The 22,763-nt window shown below is 42.5% G+C and overlaps 2 protein-coding genes and 1 pseudogene across 2 annotated transcripts in view; all 3 read right to left on the bottom strand.

The window, feature by feature from the left end:
• Positions 1-4,508: 4,508 nt before the first annotated feature.
• Positions 4,509-6,178, bottom strand: LOC103071153 (probable G-protein coupled receptor 135). The gene is given in 5 exon segments (XM_082931376.1): positions 4,509-4,794; positions 4,796-4,899; positions 4,901-5,544; positions 5,547-5,860; positions 5,862-6,178. Coding segments are annotated over 5 exon segments (1,665 nt in total).
• Positions 6,179-6,481: 303 nt separating this feature from the next.
• On the bottom strand, positions 6,482-7,169 carry LOC103070875 (probable G-protein coupled receptor 135 pseudogene; annotated as a pseudogene).
• A 5,971-nt stretch (positions 7,170-13,140) lies between these two features.
• Positions 13,141-22,763, bottom strand: part of L3HYPDH (trans-L-3-hydroxyproline dehydratase) — an 11,955-nt gene continuing 2,332 nt past the window's right edge. Inside the window, exons 2-5 of the mRNA XM_007466039.1 lie at positions 20,934-21,103; positions 18,338-18,460; positions 18,111-18,248; positions 13,141-13,359 (exon numbers count right to left, since the gene is read on the bottom strand). Coding sequence (XP_007466101.1) covers positions 13,234-13,359; positions 18,111-18,248; positions 18,338-18,460; positions 20,934-21,103 — 557 coding nt within the window. The 3' untranslated portion in view covers positions 13,141-13,233. The remainder of the gene's footprint in view (positions 13,360-18,110; positions 18,249-18,337; positions 18,461-20,933; positions 21,104-22,763) is intronic.

The following is a 22,763-nucleotide window of genomic DNA, read 5'->3' as shown; positions in this document are numbered from 1 at the left end:
AATGGAGAAGGCCAATGATCGGAGTCATCCAGGGCTGGGATTTATATGAGGAAATAACTGCTCAAAATCTCTTCATATATGTTTAAAACACACATCTTATATAGCTGTTCTCCAAATTAAACAAATCCTTTCTTTTAAATTTTATGGTATCTATTTCCCATCCCTTTGATAGTTGTTTTGATCTTCCCAGGCTTTTCTCCAGGTTTCCCATTATCTTTCACAAATTAGAGAAGCAGTACCGTGCAGTGGTTAAGATGAGACTTCTGGCACCAGTCTGCTAGGGACAAATCTTACATCTAGAACTTACTTCCTGTGTAATCTTAGACAAATCACGTAGTCCCTATGTGCTTCAGGGGTTTTTTTTTTTGCGGTACGCGGGCCTCTCCCTGTTGCGGCCTCTCCCGTTGCGGAGCACAGGCTCCGGACGCGCAGGCTCAGCGGCCATGGCTCACGGGCCCAGCCGCTCCACGGCATGTGGGATCTTCCCGGACCGGGTCACGAACCCGTGTCCCCTGCATCGGCAGGCGGACTCTCAACCACTGCGCCACCGGGGAAGCCCTGCTTCCGTTTTTTCATCTGTAAAATGGGTGGTGTGATAATAATAGCATCCCCCCACCCACCCGCTACTTAGAGGGTTGCTCTGAGGTTTAAATGAGCTAATGTATGTACTATGCTGAGTATGACTTGTTATTGTAATTTAAATGAAATACTCAAGCTGGGAGCAGAATGAGATATGAAGGATTACATTCTGGCCTTTATGTCTAAACAATATTTAATACATCCCAATATTGCACAGTTTCTCTTTCTCCTTCTCCCACAAAGTCATGAGGAAAGGTCTAAGTCTTATATTTATTTGAGTCATTCTTTCACATCTTTTATTCAAGGCGCTAATTTTTGTCTCTAAGTATTTACAACTGGACCAGATTGGTTCCTGGCCTTTATCTGCATGGCTTTTGCTTCCAAATCCATCTCTTCTTTGCTAACCGCTTCTGAAAATGCTGCACCTTTTCTTCCTTACAGATAAACTGAAGAGTCCTGATTATGGCACATTTTTATAAAGCACAAAGTCTTCGATTAGTTTGTATGCCCTCTTAAGGCAGGTAATGTGATTTCTACCCATTAGTAGCCTTAGTGCCCGGGAAGTTGTTCTACATAAAGTACGAAATGAAACCAGTAGATGGTGATAATGTTGATGGTGGTGGTGATGATGATGATAGTATCACAACTTCTCATCCTTAGTTTCTCTATCCATTGATCTTTATGGGGGCAACAGAGGGTAGAGAAGGGAATATGGGGCTCTGAGGTTCAAGTCCTAGTTCTATCACTGACCAGTTGTATAGCCTCAAATTTAAAGACAAACACAACACTGTAAATTGTTCAGTAACTTACTAGCTACTTTCTCTCTCTCCCCTCACATTCTTACCCACCATTACTCTTAGAACCACTAACAGAACAATCTCCTTCCCAAGCCCCTTCCTAAAACTTCCTACGCCTGCCTACCAAGAGTCAGGGTGGGGATTCATTTTTCTGCCTACAGTCCTTCATGCCACCGCCTTGTCACTCCCAATCTCGTGTATTTCCCCCTCACTCACGAAGCAGGTTTATTTCATGTTACGTTTATTTTTAAATGTCTCCCTTCAATTCTTCTTCTCAGACAATACCCTATTTTGCAACATGCTTGCCTCCTTCTGCTAAGATCTCTAACTCGTTTTCTGCCTCTATTCACAGTTGCTGAATTTCTGTGCTGATACCTTTTGGAATTGGAAGACTTTATCATTTTCCCCTAAATATCAGACATGACTTCCATTTTCTCAAAATGTGAAAAATACACTTTTTTGCCTTTAACAGGATATCTGTTCAACGTGAGTTCAGCTGCACTGTCTGTAAATGTTTTATAATAAGTGCTAAAGAGGAGACATGATCTCATCTACTCTGTACTACACTCAGTGTAGGAAGATATATAAAGATAATTCATAAACTTCTGATTGTGTGATGCCTTGAGAAAGGGAAAAAATTAAAACATCTTTAGCTCTGACAAGAATCATATATATACAGATGGCCAAGAAGCACATGAAAAGCTGCTTACCATCACTAATTATTAGAGAAATGCAAATCAAAACTACAATGAGGTATCACCTCACACCAGTTAGAATGGGCATCATCGGAAAATCTACAAACAACAAATGCTGGAGAGGGTGTGGAGAAAAGGGAATCCTCTTGCACTGTTGGTGAGAATGTAAATTGATACAGCCACTATGGAGAACAGTATGGAGGTTCCTTAAAAAACTAAAAATAGAATTACCATATGACCCAGCAATCCCACTACTGTGCATATACCTAGAGAAAACCATAATTCAAAAAGACACATGCACCCCAATGTTCATTGCAGCACTATTTACAATATCCAGGACATGGTAGCATCCTATATGCCCATCGACAGATGAATGGATAAAGAAGATATGGTACATATATACAATGGAATATTACTCAGCCATAAAAGGGACGAAATTTGGTCATTTGTAGAGACGTGGATGGATCTAGAGACTGTCATACAGAGTGAAATAAGTCAGAAAGAGAAAAACAAATATCGTATATTAACGCATATATATGGAACCTAGAAAAATGGTAGAGATGAACCAGTTTGCAGGGCAGAAATTGAGACACAGATGTAGAGAACAAATGTATGGACATCAAGGGGGGAAAGTGGTGGGGTGGGTGGTAGTGGGATGAACTGGGAGATTGGGATTGACCTGTATACACTGCTGTGGATAAAATGGATGACTAAAAAGAACTTGCTATATAAAAAAAAATCATATATTTCCATCTTTGATTACAAAATAATGACATACACCCTTCTGTCACACAAAAAAATTAAATACTAATGAAGATTTTTAATACAAGAAAAGAAGGTGGCCATTTCACATTAAAATCTTTATATGAGAGCAGAGTTTTCATTTCTAGTTTAAAGTACTTATTCAATTAAGGCTGTGAAATACTGAAGAAAGGAGGGGCAAGATGGAAGAAAGGAAAGAAAGAGGAAGAAAACACAAAAACATCTTGTAAAATTCTGAGTAAATGATTCTATATACAGTGGCATTTAACGTGAGAAATTTCACCCACACAAATCCCGAATTGTGCTTTCAAATATTTTTAAACAGCATCTTTGTTTTGCACCTTTCTGAATGTATTTCTGGCTTGATTAAAGTACCTCTCTGACTTTACCCCTAAGTTATGAGTACTCTATTACATATAATAATCCCATAGCCATTCTCCTTTCAAATAAAGACATTATTTTATATGTCATGTCTATTAAGCAACTATTTTTTAATTAATTAATTAATTATTTTTGGGGGGCAGTATGTGGGCCTCTCACTGTTGTGGCCTCTCCTGCTGTGGAGCACAGGCTCCAGATGCGCAGGCTCAGCGGCCATGGCTCACGGGCCCAGCCGCTCCACGGCATGTGGGATCTTCCCAGACCGGGGCACGAACCCGTGTCCCCTGCATCGGCAGGCGGACTCTCAACCACTGCGCCACCACGGAAGCCCAAGCAACTATTTTTTTTAAACAAACGTACCCAAACTTCCAAATGTAGAGGAACATGATTTTCCTGGAGAGCTTTATGCTTATTCCAAGAATGCATCCACTTCTCAAAATATTTTTTGAATTCCTCTTTGGAATCACGTTCAGTTAAATGAAAGCTACCTAGGATAGCCAAGCTTATTACTTTTATAGAGCTCTCATATATGTATATATGCATTACTCACAAAATTCAATCAACTTGACTTCAAATTACATTTTTGGCTGCATCCAAAAATCAATTTACCTCAAATGCAAAGATTTTCTACTATGAAAATTATTTTTTAAGAATGTGAAAGCTTTCTGAGAGTGGCACCCCTAAATCATTAGAAACAAAACTAGCAGGTTAGAGTAAGGTTTAAGTCTCAAAGCTTCCAAGGCAGATAATTCTGGGGATTAGATGGGTGACATTAATTTCTAAGTATAATCTTGAAATACTTTACAAAATAGCCACATTTCTTTACGTTCATACTTCTCTTTGCCCCTCAAATGGTTGGATTTTATAGTAATAAACCACTTTTAGTAATAAACCATTTTTTCAAAATCTTAAAATGGTTTTAAACGGGATATGAATTTTAAATTTCTCACAAAGATTATGGGGGTGGGGGTGGGGAGGAAATGCACCAAAGTGTGTAAGGATAAAAATTTTCGACTCCTAACCTAAGCACCCAGGGCATGTGTCAGAGGTGCAAGTTCTAGAAATCTGAAGTTCTGCTGAATGCTGGTGATTTAGAGGGGCCTTCGAGCAATTCTTAAGGTCTTCATTCTTTCCTGAAAGTCTATGTATATGCACCAGTTGCATTCAACGAATTTTCTTGTTTGTTTCACAGTGTGATTCCTGTAATATGAGCTTTTCAGTAATTGTGAATTCTATTTTTGTCATTTTTGGCACCTACAGTTCACAATGCTTGGTTGCGTGATTAAACATCGTTTTAAGTTTTGCACTTTACATTCCTTTCAGCACTTCTGAAGGAAAGGACACTGCCTTGTATGTTGTTTGGGGGAAGTGGTAAGCCTCCCCCTCTGTCTCTTTTGTAAATGTTTGGCTTTATGAAACACACGATTCTCCCCCGGAATCCTGTATTGTTCATCGAAGCGGGTGAAAATTTGCCTTCACAAGCTATGCATCCCAACCCTTCTTGGAGGCTGGTATCCCCGGCTTCAGATTTAGGCTGTTCAGCTGCTGCTGTCGCAGGATCTGGTGGCCCCTCCGGGCACAACTGGATTTTTGCGAGCCCACATGGCCAAGTCCCCTCCCACCACGCTGGTCGGGCTGGAAGAGGACATCCTGCTGCAGGCCCCCAGGTGGTTGCTATAGCGGTTTTCGAAGGGGACTGCAGCTTCTATCCGGCACAGCCGGGCCCCGGTTGGGCAGGAAAACGTCCATGTTCCTAGTCCGGTAGCCCTCTTCCCGGATGCGCCCTAGGAGCATCGAAATGTTTGGGTTGCGAATGGCACAGATGACAGGGTTGATGGCCCCATTGGCCCAGGTCAGCCATACGGCCACCACGTTGAGGAGCGAGGGAGCCTGCGTGGCTTGGGCCTGCCGGGCCGCGGTCAGCAGCACCAGGAAGCAGTAGGGCCCCCAGCAGCAGATGACGAAGACAATCATGATGAGCACTGTGGTGGCCGTGCGCACGTCGCTGAAGAAGCGCAGCACGCGCGCGCAGGTGGTCAGGGGCCGCACGCGCAAGTCCGACAGGCGCACAGTCCTGCAGACGTGGTAGTGGTAGAAGCACATGAGCAGGAAGGGCAACAGGTAGCAAGCCACCACCAACCCCACACTGTAGGCCGCGCCCAGTTGCGCGGGGTCCGGGGACGTCCGGTACAGGCAGCCGTGGAAGCTCTGCGCCGCCGGGGACTCCGAGGTAGCACGGAGCAGCTTCCAAGGCAAGGAGAAGCTCAGCGCCGCCAGCCAGGCGCCGGCCAGCAGCTGCAGCGCGCGGCGGCGCCCGATCTTCTCCCGCTCGGCCGCACGATGGCGCAGTAGCGGTCCAGCGAGATGAGGGCTACGCTGAGCGTGGACACGATGCCGAAGCACGAGCTGAAGAAATGGCTGGCGGCGCAGGGCCCCGCGGCGGCGGCGGGCGCCGGGCCCTCGGGCGGCGTGAAGAGGTCCAGGAAGGCGGCTGGCAGGCAGGGCAGCGCCGTGAGCAGATCCGACAGAGACAGGGACAGGATGAACGCGTTGGTGAGGGTGCGGAGCTGCCGGTGCTTCACGATCACCCCTATCACCGCGCAGTTGCCCAGGCTAGACAGCAGGAAGATGAGCAGGAGGACAAGCCGCCCCCGCCGTCCCCTGAGATAGCAGCGGCGCCGCCGCGGAGCCCAGCGGTGGCCTCCCCGCCGCGCCGTGCCCGCCGAGGCCGCCGCCAGCCGAGGCGCCAGTGCTGTCGCCCCCGCTCCCACCGCTCTGGTTCCCCAGCGCCGCGGCCGACGCGGTGCTGAAGGAGAGCACGGCCGCCGCCGTCGCCGCAGAGGAAGTCCGGCCAGGCGTGCCGGCCGCGGAGGGGGCGCCGACAAGGTTGTGCTCACTGTTGGGCGCACCGGCGGCGGCGGCTGCTTCTCCATGGGGCCCCGCGGCGGCCGCAGGTCTGCTCATCCCGCACCTGGGGAGGCGCCCGCAAGCCCGAGGCGGCTCGGGGCCGGGGTCAGGGGCCTCTGCCTGGAGTTGCGCTCGGCCGGAGGGTTGACCGTAGCCCGCGACCCGCTGAGCTTTTGACGTGCGTTCCAGGCGTTGCCAAGGGAACCGCGTGTTTACGCGAGAGCGCGGGGCGGGGACGCCGGCCGAGTACCCTCAGAAAAGCCGGTCCAGGATGTTACCTCTCCCCGAGGTTATGCGGCCAGGGAGGTGGGCTTCAGAGAGTGCCAGGTCGACCCCCTCAGGGACCACTGCCCAGCCAGATCAGATAAAGCGGGAACTGGTCCTCACACAGATGGCCAAATTCAACAAGGGTTCACTCTCAAGCTCTCTTGGATACACATGTCCTACGGGGGGGGGGGCGCTGAGCGTGGACACGATGCCGAAGCACGAGCTGAAGAAATGGCTGGCGGCGCAGGGCCCCGCGGCGGCGGCGGGCGCCGGGCCCTCGGGCGGCGTGAAGAGGTCCAGGAAGGCGGCTGGCAGGCAGGGCAGCGCCGTGAGCAGATCCGACAGAGACAGGGACAGGATGAACGCGTTGGTGAGGGTGCGGAGCTGCCGGTGCTTCACGATCACCCCTATCACCGCGCAGTTGCCCAGGCTAGACAGCAGGAAGATGAGCAGGAGGACAAGCCGCCCCCGCCGTCCCCTGAGATAGCAGCGGCGCCGCCGCGGAGCCCAGCGGTGGCCTCCCCGCCGCGCCGTGCCCGCCGAGGCCGCCGCCAGCCGAGGCGCCAGTGCTGTCGCCCCCGCTCCCACCGCTCTGGTTCCCCAGCGCCGCGGCCGACGCGGTGCTGAAGGAGAGCACGGCCGCCGCCGTCGCCGCAGAGGAAGTCCGGCCAGGCGTGCCGGCCGCGGAGGGGGCGCCGACAAGGTTGTGCTCACTGTTGGGCGCACCGGCGGCGGCGGCTGCTTCTCCATGGGGCCCCGCGGCGGCCGCAGGTCTGCTCATCCCGCACCTGGGGAGGCGCCCGCAAGCCCGAGGCGGCTCGGGGCCGGGGTCAGGGGCCTCTGCCTGGAGTTGCGCTCGGCCGGAGGGTTGACCGTAGCCCGCGACCCGCTGAGCTTTTGACGTGCGTTCCAGGCGTTGCCAAGGGAACCGCGTGTTTACGCGAGAGCGCGGGGCGGGGACGCCGGCCGAGTACCCTCAGAAAAGCCGGTCCAGGATGTTACCTCTCCCCGAGGTTATGCGGCCAGGGAGGTGGGCTTCAGAGAGTGCCAGGTCGACCCCCTCAGGGACCACTGCCCAGCCAGATCAGATAAAGCGGGAACTGGTCCTCACACAGATGGCCAAATTCAACAAGGGTTCACTCTCAAGCTCTCTTGGATACACATGTCCTACGGGGGGGGGGGCGAGGGGGGGTTGCTTTGCTTCCTGTGGGTGTTTCTGGCATCTACAGGTAGGAAAGGAACCTAGAACCTGAAGTGGAAAACAATCTAAATTCGGAGATCTTAAACTTGAGGGAGCAGAAAAACTTAAACCAGGTGTTCTCAAACTTGAGCATGCAACAGAATCATCTAGGGCTTGTTAAAACACAGTTGACTGGGCCCAACCCCAGATGTTCAGATTCAGTAGATCTGGGGTCTTGTCTGAGAATTTGCATTTCTAACAAGTTGCTGGGTGGTGATGATATTGCTGGTCCGAGGACCACACTTTGAGAACCACTGATGTAGTAAGCTTATTAAAATGCACATTGGCTGGCTGACTCCCAGGAGTACTGAGGATGGGCCCATGAATCTAAACCCCAAAGGTGATTCTGATACAGGTGCTTTGAGGAGCTAGGATATGGATCCTGGAGGCAGGATGTCACCTTGTTTTCAAGGACCTGGACCCCAGGACCATTACTCTCTCACACGTGTTAGGGAAGAGGGGAGAGTCACTGGTTCCTTGCCCTGCTGGCAGCCTTCATCAGTTCTCTGGAATGTGGTATGTTTTGAGTTTAAGGTGCTGCCAGCCAAGCAGTCGCCACAGATGCAGCTCCAGGTATCTGGCGGGAAGATACAGGAACAGGAAGGGCCTGCCTGCCCAGGGAAGCTGCATCTCAAGTTTCTGGGCATGGCCTCTAATGAGGGAAAGTGTGATAAACCCTTGGGTTCTCTAAAGCAGTGGTCTGCAAAGTGTGGACCCTGGACCAGCAGCATCAGCATGACCTGGGAACTTGTTAGAAACGCAGATTCTCAGGCCACACCCCAAATCTACTGAATCTGAAACTCTGGGGATGGAGCCCAGCCACGAGCCCTGAAAGTGATTCTGATGCTCGTTTGAGAAACGCTGATCTCAAGAATGACTAGTATACTTTCAGGTCTTAGAATCAACAATATTAGTGTTTTGGGCACTTATTTTAGTGAGGAAAAATATATTACTGGAAACTTAAAGTATAAGTAAAGTTCATTTAAGGTGGTAAAATAAGACTGGGTTTCTCGGTCTTAGCATTATTGGCATTTTGAGCCAGGTAATTCTCTGTTGTGGAGGCTATCCTAGGCACTGTAGGATGTTTAACAGTAACCCTAGCCTCTACCCACGAGATGGCAGTAGTGACAACTAAAAATGTCTTCAGACATTGCCAAATGTTCAGGGGGACAGGGGGGCCAACCTCAGCTGAAAACCACTGAACTAAGCCAAAAATATATAACAGATTAGTTTATTTAGGTTTTCAGAAACAACAAATAAGGATCCTAGCCCAAAGACCTTACAGTTTTAGGCAAACACAAATATAATACAATGTCATAAACGTTGTTTAAAAATATAAGGACTGTAGGAAGAGAATCTGGCAACTGGGAGACCAGTTAAGAAAAGGCATTGTGGGACTTCCCTGGTGGCACAGTGGTTGGGAGTCCGCCTGCCATGCAGGGCACACGGGTTCGAGCCCTGGTCCGGGAGGATCCCACATGCTGTGGAGCAACTAAGCCTGTGCACCACAACTACTGAGCCTGTGCTCTGGAGCCCACGAGCCACAGCTGCTGAGCCCACGTGCCACAACTGCTGAGGCTCGCGTGCCTAGAGCCTGTGCTCTGCAACGAGAAGCCACTGCAATGAGAAGCCTGCACACCACAACGAAGAGTGGCCCCCGCTCCTCGCAGGTAGAGAAAGCCCGCGTGCAGCGGTGAAGACTCAACGCAGCCATAAATAGATGAATAAAAATAAATGAATAAATTGATTTGGAAAAAAAAGAAAAAAGAAAAGGCATTATAACAGCCCAGGGGAGAAATGGAAGAGTCTGAACTAAGGCATTTACAGTGAAGAAGGAGGCAGTATATGGATTAGAGTCTTTGGATATAAACGATACATTGAGGGCACTGTCTCATTTAAGCAAAAGCAGAATTTACTGGAAGGATAGGGGGAGTTCAAAAGGATAGTCTAACAGCCAACCCCAAGAACAAGAGAAGTCAGGGCAGCTCTACAGGTAGAGATAGCAGAAAGGAGCTGAGGGTGATCTCTTTAGGGCTCTATAGGAATAAGTCTGCTTCAACCATTTTTCAGACCTTATGTCATTTCTTTCAAGATCCCAGGACTTAGAGGAGACAGTCTGATTGGAGTACCCCTTGTCTGGCAGCCCCATAAAGACTATGTGCAGGGGATGGATGGTTTCCCAAAGGAAAAGGAGAGTGCTGTTGATAAAAGAAGGAGAAAGGAATGATGCCAGCCAAATCCACAGACATCCACCTCAGAGCATCAACAGACAGGACAAAAGAGCATGAAAAAGGAGCCAAGGATAGATCCCAAGTTCCTGGCTCGATGGATGGTGGTACCATTGATCAAATTAGGGAATATGGGAGGAGGGGCACATTCTAGGGGCAGATGAGTCTGCTTTGTCCACCAAGTAGTGAATCTGCAGTATGGCTCTGGAGCTTAGGATTTAGAGACTTGGGAGATGTCAGCCTCTCTACAAGAGAGAAAAACATGGGCATGAATATGACTTAGGAACAGAGTATTGAGTGAAGAGAGAAAGGAACCATAGGTGGAATGCTAGGCAGTAGCAAAAATTAAGAAGCAGGTAAAGGGAGAAAAGCTAAGCAGGTGAGTGATGTATTTGACGAGGCATATTTGGCCAACTGAAAAATCAGCTGTCCTGTGTTTCGGGGTGCTTTGTTTTACTTTTGCTTTTCAGAAAAGAGGAGAATGTAAGTTTCCAGCCTCTTAGAGAAGTTGCTGTGATGATGAGGTCAGCTCTATTCTTTAACTCCAGGTAGGGAGGTAGCAGGCTTCTTATGTATCTCAGAGCTAAGAGGAGAAGTTTCCAGGTAGGGGAGACTCACCTGTAAAGCCTGGGCCCAAATAGGGAATTAAAATCGATTGGTTAAAACTGCAGTCCTCCTCCTACCAGCAGTCCTCCTACCAGCAGTACCAGCATCAGCTGGGAGCTTGTTAGAAATGCCCCACCCCATGCCTAGGAAATGAGAATCTGCATTCTAAGATCCCTGGGTAATTCACACCTACAATGAAGTATGAGAGGCATTGTCCTAAGGAGGGATGGTATGGAAATTGTGGAATTTGAGGGATGAAGAGGAGGGTGCCCCAACTCTTATGGAGTCTAGAGGACCTGGAGCAAAAAGATTTGCAAGTGCATGGTGAAGAGGAGATGGACCTGGGCCCACACAACTGCAGCACCCGATGGGTACTAATGGGGCCTGAGTACTAACTCGGGTGACCATTAAATCTGGCCGTTAGATCAAGCATAGTTTCCAATGAGCAATGAGGTCGAAACCAGATTGCAACAGTTGAGTAGCAAATGGAAGATGAGAAAATGTACCCAATGAGAAGAGAGTAAGGAATCTAGGAGCTTGACTACAAAGGGAAGGAAATAGGGGTGACAGACAGCAGGCTGAAGAGGGAAGGTGGACAAGAGGTGTTTGTTTCATTTTGTTTATGATGATACTCGATAAGACCTTAGAGGAAGGAACCAATGAGGGGAAGGAGGTTGCTTGAAAGAGGTTAGTGATGAGACAAGACCCTTAGCAAGGATGGGAAGGGATAGAGGTGAGCAGTATTCAGAAGGCAGAATCAACAGGGCTTAGTGACTGATTAGACACTTGGAGGTGAGAGGAACAGCAGTTGATTTCCCTAGTGGTTTTGACTCCACGGGAGACACGGTGAAATACAGAAGGAATGAATATTATTGCAAGGGTTTGGCTCTGGTTTGGATCAGAATTTAGGAAGATTTAGGCAGTATCTATTTTTCAGTGTTCAAGAAACATAACATTTTTGTTTAAGTATTATCATAGAACAAGTTCTGGCTGTCCTGTCTTAGAGGCAGAGGAAGTGTAGCAGGAAAATACTGGACTTGGGGTCAGAAGCCCTAGACTGACAGCCTTAAATGTGACCTGAGGGAATGAGTTGACACTTCTGGCTTGCATTTCTCTCATATTCATGAATGAGACAAAAGCAGTGGCATACCATGGGTGGGCAGAGGGAGTGCCGGCCTGGGTGCAGTTGATCAGGGGGTGCACTGTCTGTAGAGAATTTTGAAACAATAATAAAACTAAATGTCAGTCTGCATTTTTGTTATCACCACGTGCTAACAATTCTAAAGAATGTCAATGATAAAATACTCCCCACCCTCGGTAGCCATAGAATAATAATCAAATTTCACAGTGTACCTTGTTAGATCAGGGGAGATGTGTGTGTACATTACAAAATGCTATAAACTTCTAAACAATCTATGTGTCTTTTTTTCTTCAAATTAATGTGACTTGTGAAATTTAGAGATAGTAGTTCTATTTCTATTAAAATAAAGTACAGCAAATCTCCCTAATCTGTAGAAAATTTCTTGGTCATATTTAGTGTTATTTTTTGGAGGTAAGTGAATTTTTTACCACAGATTTTAAGAGATAATGAATGGAAAACATTAGTTTTTGTGTATTTAATAGGGAAATCAAGAACATTAACTTTATAGCCTTCCTTTTGGTCAGGTAATTCAATCAGAGACCTAATAACTGGGTCTACACAGACTTGCTGGATGATACAGCCAGTTGAAATGAATTAATTACTTCACTGTATGCTCAAAAAAAGAAATACTATTACTTACCTCAAAAAAGAGTCTACTGATTCAAGGCTGACAGAGTTCAGAGCACAAATTAAGGTCAAAACAATGAATCTAAAATAAACTGAGAAAATACCCCCCATCCACCAGAAAAAAAGTCTACTGAATATTGAGAAAATCACATGGTGAATAATTTTTAATACTTCATTTTATAATGACTGATAATGATCAAATTTTATTTTTTAACAGGTTCACAATTAACTAGTAAGAATGCCAATAGTTAACATGTCCTTCATGTTTTAAATTACCTGGCATGTAGTTGGCAGAGTATGTGACTTGCCCCAGTGTAGAGATTGATTGATTGACTCCTACTGTGTACCTATACTTCAGTAATGCAATAAACAACCCCTTTTATAAGAGCCTTAAAGATATATCAAAAGCCTGATTCTTGATCTTCTCTCACGAGTTTACGGGTATAGGAGCTGGGCTCTGCAGCACAGAGGACATCCCTGCAGCAGCTACAACAACTCTCACCCAGAGAAGCTGACCACCCCATTCCTTCCCAGTTTATGACTGCTAAGTGTTGAGGACTTTATAATAAGCTGTCTCCCTTGCACGCTGCTTAGAGAGAGGGCATTATTTTACTCAAAAACTGGAAGACTAAAATAATGAACTTGTAAGACTCGTTGCTGTGAGGGCTACAATTGAAGCTATTATTCAAAGAGCATTTAATACAGAATATTATAGTAATTACCACAGAGGAATATTTAAAAGTAACAAGAACTAAGGTTTTAATTTTACCTGATATGTTAATAATTAGAAAAGTATTCTGTATTTTGTATTCTATAAGCAAAATTTATACTAATACACATGTATAAATATGAGGAATAATGACTTTATATTTAACCACAGTGTATTATTTTAAGAAGACTGTTAGTTGGCTTACATGTACAATTTGGATACAGTTTTCCATGTAATTCAGAGAAAATTTACTTATGATAACAATTTAAAGAAAGCCCTTAAAAGTCATATAAGTCATTTGAGAAGAAATCCATCCCTCAGTGGGTCATCATCTTCTACTATAAAGCTTGCTGTACCTGTGTAATGGGCTTGTCCAGATACTTCCACTATAACAGCTTTAAAATCACCACATTTTACTTCCTGAAAAAAGAAGGTGAAAGGAGAATATCAAGATACTGCCCTCATAGTTTATCTAGCCTAAAAGTTGTATTCTCAATTTTTATCATTTTAAAGAGAACCCAAGAGTTAATCATATAGGCAATGGGAGGTTTTTAAGGTAAGTGACTGGATTTGTGTTTTTGATTTAGTTTAGCTGTAAAGTAGGGAACAAATTGGAGAGGAGAGAGACTAGAAACCCAGCAATCTGTTAAGAGGAACCTTAATTCATCAATTAAATCTAGAGACAGGAGGGCAGTTTTTAGAGAATGGAGAACAAAATATAGAGATACTTTGGGGGCAGAATTGATAGACCCGGGGACTGATGTACGTAGGATGTGAGGAATAGAGATGAGTTAAATATGACCATAGTTTCTAGCTTGGAAGTGAAGCTGGCACCACCATTAGCTGAGATGGGGAATGAGACAGGAAGAACACATTTAGGAAGGGAAGAACTTGTAAACAAGTTGAGTTTGAAATATCTCTGGGACAATCATCTTGAGATGAGTTTAGTGGACAGTGTCAGACTCAGGAGAGAGGCACAGGTAAGCATGGTAGGGATGAAGCTTTGGGAGTCATCATTAGTGGGTGGTTGAGAGTTGAGTTCACTCTCACGTGGGTGAAACTGCCCATCTGCATCAAACGTTTGCCTAAGAGCAAGAAAATATGGTGGTTAACAGCACAGGCTCTGCTCAGAGGGACCCACATGCATAGCCTGGCTCTGTTACCTGTCTGTTTGACCTCTGGCAAATTATCTAAACTCCAATTCTCCATTTTATCACTTGTGAAAAAAGGATGATAACATTACTGACCTCAGAGGATTCTTGGGAGAATTAAAAGAGACGGTATATGTGAAGTGCTTAGCTTGGAAACTGACACATAGTCAAGCACCCAATAAATGTCGATTATTATTTTGTCTTGAGTCTCGGACTTGAAGATAATGTATTCCAAGTTTTTGCATATGACGTAAATGGTTTGGTATCCCATAAGATCAGCGTATTATATATGAATCCCTAACTTAAAGCAAATTCCATATTCAGAAAAGAACAAACTTTAAAAACAGCTACATTAGGATATAAAAGTCTTTATTAGGCTAAGTTATCTGCTATATTAAAGGACTCTGTGAGTAGATTCATTTATTAGACGCAATTTAATCATACTACAGTAGACTTTACTTACTACTATGCGTAAATTCATTAATTAGCTGTTAGCTCATTTATAATTTGATTCCGTTACAAAAATACCTTCCACAACTTTTCAGGACTTTCACATCCTATTATATAAAATGGAACATTCCTATAGAATAAAAACAAAAAAAATTCAAACCCTAATTTAATGGTTCTCAAACATTTTGGTCTCAGGATTCCTTTATACCCTAAGATTTGAGGACCTCACCCACCATTACCCTGATACCCAAACCAGACAAAGACACTTAAAAAAGAAAATTACAGGCCAATATCTTTGATGAATAGAGATGCAAAAATCCTCAACAAAATATTAGCAAACCAAATCCAAGAATACATAAAAAGGATCATACACCATGATCAAGCTGGATTTATACCAGGGTCACAAGGATGGTTCAACATATACAAATCGATCAATGTGATATACTACATTAACAAAAGGAAAGACAAAAACCACATAATCATCTCAACAGATGCAGAAAAAGCATTCAACAAAATTCAACATCCATTCATGATTAAAAACTCATCAAAGTGGGTATAGCAAGAACATATCTCAACCTAATAAGGGCCATTTATGACAAACCCACAGCTAGTATAATACTCAATGGTGAAAAGCTGAAAGCCTTCCCACTAAATTTAGGAACTAGACTAGGATGCCCACTTTCACCACTTCTATTTAACCTAGTATTGGAAATCCTAGCCATAGCAATCAGACAAGAAAAAGAAATAAAAGTTATCCATATTGGAAAGGAAGAGGTAAAACTGTCACTATTTGCAGATGACATGGTACTCTATATAGTGAATCCTAAAGTCTCCACTCTAAAACTATTAGAACTAATAAATAAATTCACCAAGGTTGTAGGATACAAGATTAATATACAAAAATCCATCACATTTCTATACACCAATAATGAACTATCAGAAAGTAAAAAACAATCCCATTTAAAATCAGGTCAAAAAAATAATACCTAGGAATAAACTTAACCAAGGAGGTGAAAGACCTATATGCTGAAAACTATAAAACACTGATGAAGGAAACTGAAGATGATTTAAACAAATGAAAAGATATTCCATGCTCTTGGATTGGAAGAAATAATATTATTAAAATGTCCATACTACCCAAAGCAATCTACAGATTTAATGCAACCTCTATCAAAATATCCAGGCCATTTTTCACAGAACCAGAACAAAGAATCCTAAAATATATATGGAACCATAAAAGCCCCCAAATTGCCAAAGCAATCCTGAGGAAAAAGAATGAAGCTGGAGGTATAACCCTCCCAGACTTTGGACTATACTACAAAGCTACAGTAATCAAAACAGCATGGTATTGGCACAAAAACAGACAAATAATTCAATGGAACAGAATAGAGAGCCCAGAAACAAAGCCATACACCTATAATCAATACACGACAAAGGAGGCAAGAATATACAATGGAGAAAAGACAGTCTCTTCAATAAGTAGTGCTGGGAAATCTGGAAGAAGAGAACATAGGCACCCTTTGACATAGTAGTAGCAATATTTTCTTGGATCTGTCTCCTAAAGCAAAAGAAATAAAAGCAAAAATAAACAAATGGGGCCTAATTAAACTTAAAGGCTTTTGCACAGCAAAGGAAATCATCAATAAAACAAATAGACAGCCTACGGAATGGGAGAAAATACTTGCAAATGATGTGACCAACAAGGGCTTAATTTCCAAAATGTACAAATAGCTCATACAATTCAATATCAAAAAACCCAAACAATCCAATCAAAAAATGGGCAGAAGGGACTTCCCTGGTCATCCAGTGGTTAAGACTTTGCCTTCCAATGCAGGGGGTGTGGGTTTGATCCCTGGTCAGGGAGCTAAGATCCCACATGCCTCAGGGCCAATAAACCAAAACATAAAACAGAAGCAATATTGTAACAAACTCAATAAAGACTTAAAAAATGATCCACATCAAAAAGTCTTTAAAAAAAAAATGGGCAGAAGACTTGAATAGACACTTTTCCAAAGAAGACATACAAATGGCTAACAGGCACATGAAATTGTTAGAGAAATGCAAATCAAAACCACAATGAGGTATCACCTCACACCAATCAACATGGCTGTCATCAAAAAGTCTACAAATAACAAATGTTGGTGAGGATGTGGAGAAAAGGGAACCATCCTATACTGTTGGTAGGGATGTAAGTTGGTGCAGCCACTATGGAAGACAATATGGAGGTTCCTCAAAAAATTAAAAATAGAACTACCATATGATCCAGCAATTCTACTCCTGGGTATATATCTGAAAAAATGAAAACACTAATGCAAAAACATGCATGCACCCCAATGTTCATAGCAGCACTATTTACAAGAGCCAAGATGGGAAAGCAACCCAAGTGTCCATCAACAGATGACTGGATTAAAAAGATGTGGTACACACACACACACACACACACACACACACACACACACTGGAATATTACTCAGTCATAAAAAACAGTGAAATAATGCCATTATTATGGATGCCATTATTATTATTAACGTAGATGGAGAGACTATTGTGCTTAGTGAAAGTCAAACAGAGAAACACAAATACTACATGATATCACTTATTTGTAGAATCTAAAAAATAATACAAATAAATGTATATGCGAAACAGAAACATACTCACAGATATAGAAAACAAACTTGTGCTTACCAAAGGGGAAAGGAAAGAGGGTAGGGACAAATTAGGGGTATGGGATTAAAAGATACAAACTACTATCTATAAAATAGATAAGCAACAAGGATATTACTGTATAGCACAGGGAATTATACCCAACATCTCATAATAACCTATCATGGAATATAATCTGCAAAAATACTGAATCACTATATTTTATACCTGAAACTAACACAATACTGTAAATCAACTATACTTCAATTTAAAAAGATTTTAGGACCTCAAAGAGTTTTTGTTTATTTCAGTTATATCAATTAATATTTGCTATATTGGGAATTAAAGGTATTTGTTAAGAACCTGCTGTATAAAAACAGTAAATAAAATTCTAAAATTCAAAAAAAAATAAAGATATTTGTTCATTAATACATTTAAAAATAATAAACCGATTACATTTTGTCATAAACAACAAATTTTTGTGAAAATAACTATATCTGCCAAAACAAAAAAAATTAATGAGAAATATGGCATTTTTTACATTTTTGCAAATCTCTTTAATGTCTGGCATAACAAAAGGCAGCTAGATTCTTGTATTTGTTTCTGCATTCAATCAGTTGGGATATCACCCATCATGTAGCTCCTGGAGAACTCCACTGTACATTTGTGAGAGAATGAACATGAAAAGGAAGCAACATCTCAGTATTATTATGAATATATCTTTGATTTTGTGGACCCATGGATAGGACCCCAAGGTCCTTTCCACACTTTGAAAACCAATATCCTAGCTGAACAGAAGTTTTTTCAGGCCTGTCTTAAAATTCTCTTCTAAGAGCTAAGTGAAGAAACTTATCTAACACCCACCTTAGGTCTCCACAGTCTCAAAAGTAACATACTTACAAATGAGAAGCTAAGGGTGCCACTCACCCTCACAGCCTTCCCTGTGAATACTGAGCCAGTTGCACTGCTTTTAAAGGCTCTAGTCTGGTTCAGTTCTAGAAGTCCTTTGTGATACTGTAGGGCAATTCGGGCTGTCACTCCTGAGCCAGTAGGACTTCTGTCAACCTGTTGCAGAATAAATGAAGATAAGAGTGTTCACAGTGTTCTAGTTCCATATTACCTGGCTGTGTGCCTAAAAATTCCAGTTTTAATACCTGTTCATCTGCAAACACACAGATGTTGGTGGTTGGTTCCTCACTATAAGCGTCTTTTCCATCTGTTAATATAGTTCCATATAGAAAGGCAAGGTCTTCGCTGTCAGGATGATTAATTTTAAACTGTAAATAAAATAATTATCAACCACACATAAAATAAATATTTTCATTCAAACTTATCTTTTAAATAACATATATGGGGTACTCAGACATAATTTTTCCATCTTTATCATTTAAAAAATATTTTTTGGGTCACAGCACTAAATACTAGAAATTATGTCTTTCTCTAGATGAATAAAGATAGTTTTGTTGGAAGTTATGATTTTTATACTTTGAGCCCTTTCTAAGGAAGTCGGCCTGCACATAGCCTCTACTAAAGGAACAGTCCTATTTTATACACATACCTCCCAAAACACATACTCTTTGAACCGCTGACCCCAGCACTGACCCCAGGATGGTCAATTCACAGGCCAGCCATGGCTGCTCAAGCAGGAGGAGCTAAGGCAATCCTACTCTCACCCTCAGGAACTTGAAGGGGATAATGTAGAAAAATTAAGCAATGAGTATCTAGAGCTGAAATTAATACCACTGATAGATACAAGAACTGTCAGAGGCCATGACCAAGCAAAAAGTATAAGGATGCAGAAGCTATTAGGTAAGAGACACAATTGGATGGGTAAAAAAAGACTTATAAAGGATGAAGTTAGTATCATAAAAAGCAGCAGGTACACACAGAGAGAAGCAGGCACTGGCAGGGTAGCTAGGTCACGTCAGTGGTAAAGCTTGGTCAGGTCCAAATGTGCAATGCTTCCTGAACTTGGGAAGTCTGGTTGTTTAACTTCTGGATTCCTGTAATGCCTGGTAGCTTGGCTGAGATTACTATAACCTTACTTCCATTGTATCCTTACAGTTAGTATATTCCACTACCACTTACCTGTCATTTAAAGCAGTTGAAGAGATTTGGATTCTTAAAATCCAAAGAGTCCATCTATAACCCAGTTAAAGAGGCCCGTATATTGGATCTTTGTTCTCTGACCTCTTAAAGCCCCTATGCCCCACCCCCACAATAGCACCAGTACACCACACTGCCCACAGGGATGCTTCCCCCACTAGACTGAGCTCCTTGAAGGTCGTGGGGTTTGTTCTTCCTCTGGGTCTCCAGCATCTAGCATGGTGTCCGACATACCATAAGTCCTTGCTAAATGTTTGCTAAAAGGACAAAGATGAATTTATTTTATATTTACTTTAGCTCCCTCCCCCCGGCAAATTGCCTTTGCCTAAATCTGCATTAGCAGTATGAATAATCAGCAATTCACAAAGTAGTCCTACTGCCTGCTTCACCACTGACAGAACTACTCATATTTTTTTCAGAATCATTCCTCCCTCAAAGTCCACCCCTTGCCACCTTGGTGAGAAGTTCTAGCTTTGAGAACTTCAAAATTACTCCTTTTATTAAGAAAACAATGCCTTTTTCTCTTGATTTTATTAAAAATAAGGTCAAATTATTTTGTGTCAAACTGTTAAACTATTAGCTGTCTGCTTACTAGAACAGAAAATGGATGTAAATTCAGAGTTTCAGAAGTTACTATGATAAAATAATTCTACCTATTGGTATTGACAGTCCTGGAAAAATGATAATTTAGAACAGGGATATGGTATATATTCATTTTGTTATTTAAGTTATTATGTTAAAATAAAGCCTCAGATATGTTAAATAGGCCCATAAATAATTAGAAGTATATTAGATTCTATCTTTCCTAAGTTATTTTTTACTTAGAATGATAAATTCTCATATGCTAAAACATTTAAATATGTATATGAGTTTTACATATAGATCCCAATTAGGTAAAATTGAGTTTTATATATAGGTCCCAATTAGGTAAAAAGGCACACTTGTGCTAGAAAGGAAAGAATATTCTAGAATTATGTATTATCTAAACTGATTTCATAACAATAATTTTCCCAAGCCAAACTAGAGTTACTTGAGTGGTTATTTAAGTAACTTCTTAGCAATATAGGAAAAATTCACTAACTAGGAATTAATGTTCTCTGTGAAATAAGAGAAAGTCTGATCAGATTTAATGACATCTATTTTGTAAGCTATATTTTACATTCATTATTTTCAAGGTTTGCAGAATGACCACATATATCAAAGCATTTCAAATTAGTGGAATATTATATAATACATTTTCTATGTTTAAGTAACCACAAATTATATCATGTATTATTAAAGTTAATAATAGTTACCATTTATTGAACATTTACTATGGCTAGGCACTATTCTAAGTCCTTTACACATATTGACTTATTCTTACAACTCCCTATGAAGCAGGTATTTCGTAATTTCCATTTACAGCTAGGAAAACTGAGGCACATGGAAGTTATGTAACTTGTTCAAGGTTATAAAAGCTACAAGTAGCAAAACTACAACTCCCAGGTAGTCTTGCTCTAGAGTCTAAGATTATAAACAGTACCCTATTCTTAGTACTACTGATAATTTGAACTCAGAGATATTTAATTTTCTGTATAGACATGTCATTTATATTCCCTCCATGTCACAGAGGAGGGTATCTGCTATGATAGCATCTGTACTGACCTGAGCTTTCACTGCTTCTGTCACTGCACTTGCTGCATCCATGAGGTCCCTTGTCTTTGTGGAACAAACATCAAGTCCTAACTTTTCAGCACTAACAAACGCATAAAACGCGCCACCATATGCAATGTCCACCACCACCTTTCCATGACCGGGAACATCCACTAGGAGATCTAAAAAAGATGTGTTTGAAAATAAGTTTGTTTTAGTATTTCAGCAATAAAATAAAATTAACAGCATTTAAATATATGTGTGTTTCTGAGGGGTGGGGTGGGGGTATTTTTTCCTATTGTAAAAAGGAATGGAGCAAAAATCCATTTTCAAAATGAGCATGCATCACATAATTAATAATAGAACTTTAGCTCAGTACATCTATTTTTAAGTTAATGAGGTTTGTATAAGTTTTAGAACATGAATGCCATGTTTTTCCTAAATCATACATACATACTTTGTTAACTATTCTGAAGATCTTTTCTAGAAAACATCATAGAGGCAGAGAGAGAGGAAATTCTGGGACATGAATGTGTGAAAACTATGAAGGAAAATGTAGGTGCCTTTCATGCAGATTATCAAAAAAGGGGCCAGCCTGTGGAAGGATGAGGCTAAGTCAACCAACAGGGCAGAGAGGGGTCTCAAATTCAGAAATTAAGTTGTGAAAAATAAAATAGTTCTTGTATTCCTCAGTTTGCACAGTGAGTCATACAAAGATACCAGGGGGCTACCAGTTAGAGTAGAACCACAGGACCCTTTTAACACATGACGTGTCAAAACAGAGCAAGTTTATAATCAACTTGAATAAAACACACCTGTGGAACTTAAGAGCAAAAGTGAATCAAAAATGTCTTTATCTTGATCAGCTGATGCAACATGAAAAGCAGGTCTAATGAAAGGAGACTCAGGAAATAGATGGAAATGTGGGACTGCCAGAATGGGGAAAGCTAAGTGTGGCTTTGAAGTCCTCATGCGTAAAATGGAATTGCTGTTTCCGTCCTAACGGGATTGTTTTGAGAATTCCATGTGATAATGTGTGGGGAATAGTGGGCACAGATTAGGAATACAATAAATGTTAATATTAAAGCCAAAAGTTTAACTTCCAACTAGAATAGGGCTCTTAAGAGGACAGATATTTACATTTGCCAATCAGCATATTCTTCTCTATTTACACAACAAATATTCATTGACTGTGTACTGTTCTAGCACTTAAATACAGTGAATAAAACTAAAGAGTCTTCATTTTAGCTGGGTGGAGTGGAGATGAACTCAGCAATTCTGAGGTAGGGACTGTTGTCCTCCTCATTTTATAGATGACATTGAGGCATGGAATCCCTTCCACAAGGTCACAGAGATGGGGAGGGGCAGAGCCGTGATCTTGGACACTATCCATCTGCCTTTTATGCAATGTTCAAAGTAGAGAATTTAAGGATTTCGTTTTCTTAATGGCTCAAAGTGACCATTAATGCCCACTGATTATATTATGGTCACACAGTGATGCTTTCAGGAACTACTGTGCTTGTGGGGTTGGCTGCCCCTGCCCTAACCAACCCCAAACTATGATGTACGTAGTTGGTGATCCTGCTGCCAGCTGTCATTTTCCACAAAATCTAGAGTGCTTCTAATCTGCTGCTGGGGTGGCCTACGGGGAAATCAGGTAGCCAAGCTAGTTAACTGCTGAGGTTTTTAAAGATGCAATCCTAACATAAATTCCTGTCTCCCTCAAGTTCCCTCCCAATCCGGACACGACACCATTCTTTCCGGGAAACTGGCATCAGTTTGCCCAGTGGCATTTTTTTTTTTTTTTTTTTTTCGGGACGCGGGCCTTCACCCTTTTGGCGT

The sequence above is a fragment of the Lipotes vexillifer genome, unplaced genomic scaffold, assembly GCF_000442215.2.
Source record: "Lipotes vexillifer unplaced genomic scaffold, Lipotes_vexillifer_v1.1 scaffold25, whole genome shotgun sequence".
In the NCBI taxonomy this organism is placed as follows: Eukaryota; Metazoa; Chordata; class Mammalia; order Artiodactyla; family Lipotidae; genus Lipotes; species Lipotes vexillifer.
The sequence above is the reverse complement of the archived record's forward strand: the minus strand, read 5'-3'. Positions and strand labels throughout refer to the sequence as shown.